Raw genomic sequence first — 12,101 nt, 5'->3', positions numbered from 1 at the left:
AAAAAACCAAAACAACAGTGGGCTAGAAGGTTGCTGTAGTTGGGCCTCTTAATCAGAATAAGAATTCAGTAGGACAGCTTTGGACAAAGGCTGCCATCACTGTTCTTGAAAACATCCAAATCTGTCTAGACTGTTCTGCAGCTCAAGCACCTATTCTGCTAATATACAAATAAATTTTGTATTACTTCACATTAAACGTTTCTTCCAATTTTGTCTTCCTCTTTTCCACTGCAAGTATAATGCAACTTACTCTCTTTGTAACAAACTTGTATGAATTTATACATTTATGTTCCTTGTTATCAGTCTTTTCAAACTAAATAGATGATACTCTTTCAACACCTCTGGTAACTTTCTTCACCTTAGTACTCTTGTTTTCCTGTTAAGCCTTCTCAAAGTCTCACCTCTCAAAGTATGCTTTCTAAAACTAGATACCGTATTTTTTATGAGGCCTACACCACTCCAAGTATAGCACACTATTTCAGCTGTATCTTACACAGAACATTTACATTTACATCATCCAAAAGCAAAATTCCCTCTAACACCATACAAGTAACTCTCTCAATCTGATCTTCTGTAATGCTCAGTCTTTTTCTGCTTCACTAAAATCTGCAGTCCCCAGATTATTTTTCCATGTGGTGTGTAATACTTCCACTTGCCTGCTTTATTTCAACCTTTGACTATAAAATACTGGCTCCATTTTACCATGATAGTTTAAAATATGACTTCCAATTTTATAATCTATTCACATTCTACTTTATTAGCATGATCAATACAAACAGAAAATAATTTGTGGTTTTAAAATCTGAACTAAAGAAATTCTTACTTGGTTTTGGCCTCATTTTGCACAGAAAATTCCATCCTGCTCAGATGTATACCCAAGCATGTAAGTTGAATAATATGTGCTACCCAACATTTATTTAGCAAACATTTAAGTAATAGCTAGGCAACCAGCATGTCTATTAGCAGAGTGAAGGTAGCAATGGGAAAAATGCATTTACAGCAGACTAGAAATTAAAGTGTGGAACTGAAACATGATGCCAAGTCTGCTTTTTTGCTTTTCAGTTTTAAAGAAAGGGAAACAGATCTACTTCAATATTCCTGTGTGAGTTAGTGTTTGGTTTTTGAAAATTTAGTCTGCACATTATGAGAATGAACTTTCACAAAAAGCTATACAGTTAAGCTCAGAGCACCAAATGAAACTACACCGAATGTGTGCTTTAAACTGCATCAACACATCTAATTGTATTACACCACTTAGTTTCAATAATCACTACAGCTTAAATGTACACCCCCTCTGAGGTACAGTTGATGTTGAAACCATTAGCATTCATAACTATACAAGCCTAGACACTTAATTAAAATAGAAAAGTCCTTTGTGAGGAAAACCTTATGATTAAATAGCTGCACTCTCAAATACACTGTCATGTAAAAATGAAATCTGGGGCAGTGGGAATATGGGTGGTTTAATAAAAATTCAAGTTAGGCAAATAGTTCTCTATACAGTCAGAGAAAAGCAAGTTCTCCCAAAAGGAGACTCCAATAGGGGCTTTTCACTGACTGGATAAAATCTAATGAAGACTTTTTAGCTCACTTAACTGAACATGATAAATAATGCTAGTATGATCTTCTGTACGACATGCAGCTAAGCTTCTCATAAATTTACCAATACTGCCACAGATGTAAAAACCAATAAAATCAATTTACTTCTAAAAATCAATTTACATCTGAGCAGCAACTCATAATCCAATTAAAGTGTTTATTATAGAGTAGAATATTAATCTTGAATATACAGAATCAAATATCATATAGGAAGAAATATTAAGATTTTTGCCTCTTCCTGTCTTTGCAAAAGACAACTTTTCCAGATTATGAAAAAAATCCTGCAGAAGAATTAGTAGGAATTTGATCTTAACTCGAAACTGCAAGCACACAACATAAATTTGTGTTGCTTCGTAAGGTGTAAAACCAAAGGCGGAAACAGCATCTATTATCCATAGATCAGCTTTTAATTATAAAAATCCAACTGGTGACATCAGGAAATAAAAAAGAGTTGCTATCAATAAATAAGTAAATTGACAAAAATTCAGTAGGGTTTAAACCAACTTAGAACAGAATTATGCTACAATTTCAACAGCATTTGAAAATTAAGTTAAATGTGCAGTTTAGAAATAGAGCTATAATGTTAAAATTACACATTATTTCTAAAAGCAGCAACGGCTAACAGTTCTGATTAATGTGCAGATAATTAAAACCAATTATACTTTCCTTAAAAAAAGTTCCATTATCTTAGCTTGACATTTCCAAATTCTGAATCCCTCTAGGAATGCCCTTCCTAATGACAGACCCAAAGTGAAACTTCAGATTCGCTAATAAAGGTGAGAGAACTCACACACATGCATTCCTATAAATTTTGTAACTCTACAGATATATCTTTATAATACTCATTGCTCATGCAAAAGGCAGATAATGAGGCAGATGATAGGCACATATTCCATCCCTCTGCTCTCACAAGAAACAGGACCTTTGTGTGGCTTTCTCAAAACAAACCATGGAACACCCTCAAGAAAACAGCATTCACAACAAACACAGACAACAGCACAGCAAGAACTATAAATTTTGAGAACACAAAAAACCAACATCAACCTAAGACAACACTTTTAAATGTTATGTACCTACTACATATGCCAGATACACATACTTCCTATGATTTGGATGGACTGTAGTGGAACGCATATCCTAATCTGGAGCACATAACTACTCTCCAATTAAGGATAAAAGGATTAAGTCCAAAGGCGCTATTTTAAATTTTTCTTTTACCACAAAGTTGTGAGGTGTTCTGAAGTCCAAGATGGGCTTGAAGCCCCCTGACTTTTTCAGGATCAGGAAGTACCTTCACTAAAATCCTTTCCTTGTTCCTCTTGTAGTGCAGGCTTTAAAAATCTGCATTTAGAAGGGAAAAAAAATCTGGTTCAGAAGAGCAGAAAGACTTTAAGTATGCCACATCACTTCAGTCTGTGCCTTGAGAGCCTTGGACTAATTACAGTATTGGCTCAAAGCAAATCCAGTAAAAAAGGCTGAAGGGGCCAGTGCCTGGAAAAAAAGAAGAAATAATACACAAATACACTAGTATACTGAAAATGTATATCTTCTACTTCCAAAACTGCTTCAACAAGTACATGCATATAATGCCGATCTTTCAGTTGCATTCATTTCTTTACTAGCGTATTTCTTCATGATGATCACCTTCTGTTTTTTGAAAAACAAACCAGGTTGGTTTTCCTCCCCGCAAAGTATGTTTAGTTATTCTATTCTTTCTGCATTTCATATGATCATACAACACTTCCATTACAAACAGTGTTTTTAGAGGAACCCATACATTTCTTGTAACAACTAATTGTGGGATTTTTCATTTTAGTGTTATCGTTCTTTTATAGCAACTGAAGCATCAAACACCTTCACAACTTCATTGCACTGGTACTGCAAACCCCAAGAAAAATTTGAAATTCTCTCCATTAACTAAAAATCCTAAATTTTTGCAATTTGAGAATCTGCAAAGATTCTACAAACACTACAAACATTATCAATTTATTTACTAGTTTAATTTTGTAACAGCAATTTCAAAGACAGTCAGTAAACAAAAATGTTTAGAACAGACCATCACTGGCTTATCAACAATAGGACAGACCAAAAATTGAAAACAGTTTAATTTATAAGATTTTTTTATGCAATGAAAAAGTTTCAAATTCAATGGATTTTAGAACAACTTGAATTCAGAAGCATGATAGTGAAAACTTGAGTTTTGAAATAAAAAAAAGATTAATTCCACAGAAAGCTTTGGAGTGCAAGTAATTGCAAATCAAAGCTGCTTTTTTCTTCTTAATAATGAAAATTTACAATAACTCAAAACAACCACTGTTCGGTTTTAAAGAGCTCTCTCTTACATCAGAAAATACATTCATCCCTTAGCTTATCTGTTGTTTTGTTTTCAGAGTTCCCAGATAAACTTTTAGCAAAATGTCAACTGTCAGTGCAGGGAGCCAGTTCCAAGATGTAATTAGTGTAATTAACACAAGAAGTAGAAAACTCACACAGTAAAAATAGAAATCTCTGAAAAACTGCTGTGACCTTACAGAAAGAGTATTAAGAGATCAAGGTGCTGTGAACTCTTCCATGCCCCTCACTCCATTTCCCATTAGACATTGTCAATGCAAAATTTGATGGTTTTGGTAATAAAAGGCAGTTACACAGCCACCCTCCACCTATAAAGAATAAAGAATGTATCCTGCTTTTGCTTTTGTTCATTTTGAATTCACCACTTTCGGCAGAATGACTTTTACTGAAATATTTATTTCAAATTCACATTAACTGATGTTTCAGGATTCAGATGCCTGAGTTGCCCTGTGTCAGCCAAGCATTTCATTGCCTTTGCAACAGTTCTTCAATGAAAATCAAGAGAGAGAATGCTTTTTAAATATCCATTCAATTCAGTCAAAATGACCTGGAGTTTACAACAAACCGAACATGTTCATGGCAGTTACAGGTCATCTGAAATCTAGTAAATTGACCAGGCAGCTGGTCACTAAGATTAACACTTTAAAGTAATTTGTTTTAAAAATCATTAGGCTGTATTCAGCCTAAGCAGCCAGGGTACTGGAAACTACAAGTGCAGTTCTTCACATATAATTTCAAATGTTTTTCTATTTTTTTAAATATTTGCACAACTGTGCTGAGAATACAAATGCTTAATTAAGTCTTGTTTCTTAATAGAAGAAGAGAGACTTAAGGCTTGACTGAATGACCTCTAGTCCTGCTCACCTCCCTTAAAAGTTACTAATACAGAGGTTTCACTTTAACAGAAACATAACAAGGTTGTGCATATTGCTAGCTCTATTTCATCCAATAAAAAACTAAAACTGTTGTTTTGGGGCTTTTGTTGTTGGTTGGTTGTTTTTTTCCCTGGGGAACATGGCTTATTAACAATGTATGAACTGCCACAAATACTTCTGGTTTCATTTTAAGTGTTTCTGTATTCTTTCCTGTTTTCTTTAAATATTTTTCCCCTCACTGACATTTTAAATACTCATTTCAATGTCTTTTTTAACACTATTTCAGTATATAACTAGGAATGCATATGCCTCAGAACTCATGAAAGCACAAAAGGTAATTAAATTGTGTATTACTAAAATGTCAAACGCTGTCAGAACATCCTCTCCTTTTAACTACACTGGACAACTGTTTAGATTCATTATACAACATGGGCGACACAGGTCAAAAAAAAAAAACAACAAAAAAACCACCACCAAGTTCAAGTTGCTAAATGAGAATATTAAAACATTACCCCAATCCAGTTACCTTCTAAGCTCAGAAAGACACACTTTCCTTTGGTGTGAAGCTTTAATCAACTGCTTCACATCATCGGGACAGCTCTCCGTTTTGGCATATCACACCAACAAATGTCCTTCTCAGGCAAGTTATCATTGCTGTCATCTTCCAACCAAATAAGTAACGTTGCTCTGCCAAGAGTTTTTGACCATTGTACATTATTCCTTATCATATATTAAACTTAGTATAAATAAAATAAAATAGTATTAAATTTTGCATTACAGTGCTGTGTTGAGGAAGCAGTGGGTACACGGGCCAAGTGATTTCTTGCAAAGGTAACCAACCTGCAAAATCTTAAAGGTAAATCAGAATTTTCTTTCTAAAAAAAAAACCCAAACCAAACCAAAAAAAAACCAACAAAAAACCACCCACAAATTTTGGACCTAACAGAATAAACAGAACTTATGTCAAAATTTTGTTAATTACAACCTTATGCCAAAACTTCTTCATAGATATTGAAATAAGAATAATAGTCCAGATTATTTTGTATGCCCTATCTGGAAAAATGAAACTTTCTTTTATAAGGTGGATGTCACTAAACTGCTTAGTGCTTTGACAGCTCTTTGAAGACATCATTGATTATAGTGTATACTACTCGGAATTTATCTCCTAGGCAACCTGAATATTTCAACCAGCGCAAAACATATCTGCTAAGTTATTAAACTAGCCTGATAAGAAGGGTATCATACCATTGCTCTGTGATTAGCTGACAAAAATGATTTCTGGGCATATTATAAGTACTGCTGGTCTACCACTAAAAATAATCCTAAATCAACGATTTGTAAAAAATCTTTCAGTATCACAGTATCTTCAGTTCATATGGGATGTCTTACACCACACTTGTAGAGTGCAATGGAGCTCAGTGCTTGTCCTGGTTTCAGCTGGGATGGAGTTAATTATCTTCTTAGGAACTAGTACCTGCTGTGTTTTGGCTCTGATGCAAGAACAATGTTGATAACGCAATGATGTTTTTAGTTGCTGCTAGATAATGCTTATACTAAGTCAAGGACTTTTCAGTTTCTCTGGCCTTGCTAGCAAAAAGGCTCGAGGGGCACAAGGAACTGGGAGGGGACACAGCCAGGACAGCTGACCTGAACCAGCCAAAAGGTATTCTATAGCATGGGATGTCATGCTGAGTATTTATTCCTGGGGGGTGTCCTGGCTTCAGCTGAGATAGGGTTAACTTCCTTCTCCGCAGCGGGTGCAGCTGTGCTGTGGCTGTGCTGTGCGAGCAATGCTGACAGCACACGGGTGGGTTTGGCTGTGCCCGGGTGGTGTCTATACTCAGTCAGGGACTTCTCAGGGTCTCAGGCCCGGCCAGCGAGAGGGCTGGGGGGGCACAGGGAGCTGGGAGGGGACACAGCCAGGACAGCTGGCCCGGGCTGCCCAAAGGGATATTCCACACCATGGGGTGTCGTGCTGAGTATATAAACTGGGGGGAAGAAGAAGGAAGGGGGGGACATGTGGCATTATGGCGTTTGTCTTCCCAAGTAACCGTTACGCGTGATGGAGCCCGGCTGTCCTGGGGATGGCTGAGCACCTGCCTGCCCGTGGGAAGCGGTGAATGAATTCCTTGTTCTGCTTTGCTTGCGTGTGTGGCTTTTGCTTTACTTACTAAAATGTTCTTATCTCAGCCCTCGAGTTTTACATTTCTTTCTGATTCTCCTCCCCAGCCCCCTGGGTGAGGGGGAGGGACTGAGCGGCTGCCTGGGGCTTGGTTGCCGGCCGGGGTTAAACCACCACAGGGGCTGGCCAAGGCAGGCAGGTCATTGCTCGGGGACTGGCTGGGCATTGGGCAGCGAGCAGCTGCATTGTGCACCCTGTGTTTTCTTTCTTCCTTTCCCTCTGGATTTCATTCTTTCCCCCTCCTCCCTTTTCATTATAACTGTTATTGTCATCATTGTTATTATTGTTCTTTCATTTTTATCCTATTTCAATTATTAGATTGTTCTTATCCCAACTCTTGAGTTTTACATTCCTTTCCGATTCTCCTCCCACCCCTGTGTGAGAGGGGAGTGAGTGGCTGTGTGGCACTTAATTACCAGCTGGGGTTAAACCACAACAACACCCCAGTCAGGTACATGAAGGCTCAGAAGTAATTAAAAAAAACAAACAAACCGGGGGGGTGGGGGGGGGGGGGGGGTGGAGGGGGGGTGGAGTTGGGGGGGGGGGGGGGGGAGCAGAGCATGACTGATACTGGATACTGTTAGATCTCATTCACTCCTAGGCTCAACATGTTGTGCCAAACAATACTACAACATCCAAGCTGGTACGGACAGCCAATTCAGTTATTCCATCATGTATCACATTCCCCTGCAATGCTGTCTCCAGGAAACACCACAGATTAAAAAAAGCTAAGAAATCTTGCCACGCACACTGTCGACATACCCTGTATCAACAGGTCACAGCTTAAACTGGATGGCAAGATGTTCAAACGCACCCAACACCACTGTCCAAGTCCAGTGAGTGCAAGCCTTTTGACATTTGGGAAGAATGACCTCTGTCAGACTACTCCCAAGCAGCAAAGACACTATCAAAGGACAGGGCTGTCACGAAAGTATGATGCAGCATCCAGTTTATCAGTATACTCGTGGGCTTTGTCTCCAAGACAAGCTGTATTATTTGTTAATTTCAGAACAAGACAAAAGCAGTTCCATTTCTAGTTGGATATTTTCTTGCAAAAGCTTTGTTTTCAGATGAAAGTAACAATTTTGTAAAAGGCATGCTACTTTATTAAAGGGGTTTACTATAATTAAAGACACCATATTTTCAGTACTCAAAAGCCTAATCATAAGACCACTTAGTTGTTCTAAGGTGGCAGTCACAGTAAGATTTAAAGTACTCTATTTCATTGAAACTAACACCTTACTCTTTTTTTATGTAATTACAGATTCATAAAAATACGGCAACAGAGCCCTACAGAGATGAGATGCACAGGTCGAGAGGAAACAATACCAAATATATTAAAAGTGGTACCTGCTTAGAAGCAGCTTGAAAGGCATTTCTTAAACACACAACAATCTGGAGCTACTTCATAGTAGAACACTGACTGCTGAAACAGCAGTTTTTTTCCTCTTTTTTTGCATGTAATCAAGCTGTACTAGCTCTCCTGTACAGTCTGTCTGATCAGTTTTTACTACTGACTACAAACTTTCATAAGCAGTGAAGAGAACACAACTCAAAATCATCAAAAGGAAGGCTGGATGAGAGAGACAAAAGCATACCATCAACTACTCTCCCATTGAAAAGCAGGTTAGATTTGAAATTGACAGCATCAACTCAGTAAAATAAGAAAAACAATAGGAAAATGACTAATTAATCACATTAAAAATCTTATGAGCTTCCTGTCAGTAGTTTTCCTCTAAATTTATAGGTGATATGAACAAAACTTTTATAAGAATAGTCAATTTACAATATAGCTATTTTTCAAAATCTTGAAATGGAATGCTACAAAAAGGTAAATATTCAGCCAATTAAAGAATAATGGTATATTAATACCATTAATTAATATTAATACCACATAATGGTATATTAAAACACATTATCAGAAATAAATCTAGAGATTTCACGCTACAAACAATAAAGGACTTATGCACAGAGGATAACCAAATAATTAAGTTTTGGCAAGAATCAGTATTTTCAATCTGCTGATGCCTCAAAATTCGAAAGGAAAAATCAGTTTCTGTTTTAGAAGCTTCTTACTGAAGTTTAAGCACAGTAATCTTTAATGGTAAATTTATCAAGGCGAGTTTAAGATTCAGCTGAAATTAACATTTCACATCTTTACTGGTAACCTAGAAAAATCAGACACACAGTCATAATATTCACATACTAGACTTAAGCAGAAGTTACTGTCTGAGCTTACATACCACTTTTCACAATGGTAATAATAGTGGAAATTCAGATTAGAACCAGGGATAAAGTTAGAAGCCTAGAAAGACTAAATCCGTTTTTATAAGACAAAATAATTGAACATACAGATATTCAAATTAAAGTTTTAACAATAAAGGAAATATGTAGTGTGTACTTCAACATTACTTTGAAAATGTTTCCAAACAGGAAGTCATTACAAAACAACAGGTCTTCAGGCAGCAGTATCAACATTCCTTTGTAATTCTTCTCCTCCCCTTCTACCTCACACTTTTTTCATCTTTATTCTATCTCCCATAACTCTGATTACACAGCCTTTGGAACATGAATTGCATCTCAAAATGACTGTATAATATCTTCACACAGGCAAATTAAAATAAGCAATTATCTACCAATGTTACCGTCTTAGTAACTTCACACAACTTTAGAGAACAGCAGCAAAAGACTGCTAGGATAATATTAATTTTAAAATAAAAAGGCTTGGCATGTGTATCTACTTCATATGCATAAATGCACAAACACCAAAAAGGGAAAAAACTTACTTAGCATACTATGCAGAGAGATAAGCGGGATGCAAACAAAAGGAGTATCACAGGGGATGGAAGGGGCATGGAAATACTATGGGGGAAATTTCAGCAACTAACCTAGGCAAGGAAAGCAAAAGAATTAAAAGCTATCCTCAAATGGCAAAAAGTCTACTTTATAACTTGCCTCCAGCCAACTGTTTATATACAATATATACAGTCTCTCCCATTGAAGATATCTGAGAGCACATTTTTAAGAAGTTAAAACCTTTTTAGTTACATATCTAGGCACCTGATCATTTTGGACAAGTTTAATATAATTTATTAGCACCTATCTAGAACTGCAATAAGAGAACAGAAGTTCTATTTAAAAAAAAACAAACAGTATGTATGTCAACATGACTACTAGAAACAAGCTTCTATTAAAACTATATATACACATATATTATACATATTTAACTTTAGAAGACTCAAGATAGCTTCCCCCAGAAGCTCACAAGGACCAAACTGCTTGTTTTCTTGACGAATCTGATTAGAATTTTTAACAGTAGCCGTTAGTCTGCTGAATAGTGTGATACCTTCGTGAATTAGTCAAGTAGGTTTTATTAGCTTGCCACTTGCTAGAACTAGAAAAAATAAATACTAACATCAGCAAAAATAGTACACTACTTTTAAAATTAATCTTAAATCATCTGTTCTGTTAGCAAAAACATTGTATAATTTGATTTACACCCATAGCAGCTCTCATATTCATAAGTCTTATTATTCACTTTATTTGGATTAGTAGACTTTTATGAATGTTTAAGTTATTTCAGGTTGGATACTGAATGTTCATGGGCATAGCAGGATGTCAGTTTCAACTGAATACTCTAAACCTAAATATAATTAAAGTAGTAAGCTCTTTTAATACAATGGAAAGTTGCAATTAAGAGAAAACAGTGTCCTAATTTATCTTCTACTTGAATTGTAAAGAAAATCCAGCTTTTCTATATTGTGATTTTTAGGCCTTATAAAAACTAAGTTTTTGCTCACACTACTAATTATGTTTTAATTATGTCTAATTAGAATTTTCTACTGCTCCTTTCAAGTATAATTTATTAAGGATTTCAATGCTATAAAAGCACATAGTAAACCTACTACCTGCTGCAGCTGAATTAGTGCCACGTGAGAAACTTCTATAGTTTTAAAACTGCTGTGTCGTTTTTCAACTACACATAATATTAGCATAATATGCCAGACTACATTTTATTTATTTTTTTTTATGAGTGAAAGTTAAAAAAATGAAATGGCATAAAAACCTACTAGGTAGTGAAAACACAAACATCGGTAGAAGAATCTCATACACTAATTAATACATAAATTATTTACCTTGGTTGCAATGTCAGCTTTATAACTGTCTTGTGTGGCAAAGAATCTTGGGAAGACTGAACATCATCCTACAAGAGAACATCTTTGAATTTGCTTTTGAATACACTTAAATGTATGATATATGAGCTTTGTCTGTGATATGAACCTTATGAATTACAAAACCACGCTAGCCATATCATAAACAGAAGCCTATTTTAGCATGCTACATAGGACGATGAACCACAAAAGTTTACAAACTAAGTACTTGAGACTGACAAAAGAAAAAGGCTTACTTTCACCAATTCATTGGGGAACATTTGCTTTCACTAGATGTCTCTTATTAGATACCATTATCAGATTGCCACCCCCGTGTTTTCCTTTCTGCATACAAGACATCATAATTGCCATCTTCCTTCAAATTTTACAAATACTTACCATATATTTTTATTCACTTTCTTTTGATTTAAATCTATTCTGAAACCCTACAACTCGTGTGTATTTATCAGACAGATTTTGAGTTTAGTTGTCTGGATTTTCAAAAAACATAATTTGGGGTGTTGGTATGATTTTTATGTGATATAAACTACTTGAAGAATTGTTTCACAATATTGAATTCTTATTTTTCATGAGTTTCTCTCTTTTCTTAAATAAAATACAAACCAGGGCTCACTACCAGTGGCAAAAGGTAGTGACAAGCCATTGCTGTCACTATGGCATTAGTCTTTTAAGACAACAGCCAAGCTGTTGATGTACTGTTATATACCTTTGATAGTTCCTATAATGCTGAGAATTACAGACTTTGTAACTGAAGCGCAAAGCTCTCAGTTACTCAAAATATTCCAAAACATCCTAAAAATTATGTTTTTGAAATCCAACTATTGACATTTACATGAAAGTTTTCTTCCTGCACTCAAAGAAACAAGCCTAATATACAGGAATGCTGCAATGGCTGCATTGTTTTATAGGTTGAATCTCATC

At 35.8% G+C, this 12,101-nt stretch overlaps 1 protein-coding gene across 2 annotated transcripts in view; it reads right to left on the bottom strand.

The window, feature by feature from the left end:
* MAN2A1 (mannosidase alpha class 2A member 1) overlaps positions 1-12,101 on the bottom strand; it is a 128,045-nt gene that overhangs the window by 55,296 nt on the left and 60,648 nt on the right. For both annotated transcript variants that reach the window (XM_080371225.1, XM_080371224.1), the window contains exon 12: positions 11,145-11,212. In XM_080371225.1, coding sequence (XP_080227351.1) covers positions 11,145-11,212 — 68 coding nt within the window. The remainder of the gene's footprint in view (positions 1-11,144; positions 11,213-12,101) is intronic.

This window comes from Falco punctatus (genome assembly GCF_963210335.1).
Source record: "Falco punctatus genome assembly, chromosome: Z".
NCBI classification, from domain to species: domain Eukaryota; kingdom Metazoa; phylum Chordata; class Aves; order Falconiformes; family Falconidae; genus Falco; species Falco punctatus.
Note: the sequence above shows the minus strand (reverse complement) of the source record. Positions and strands in the feature narration are given on the sequence as shown.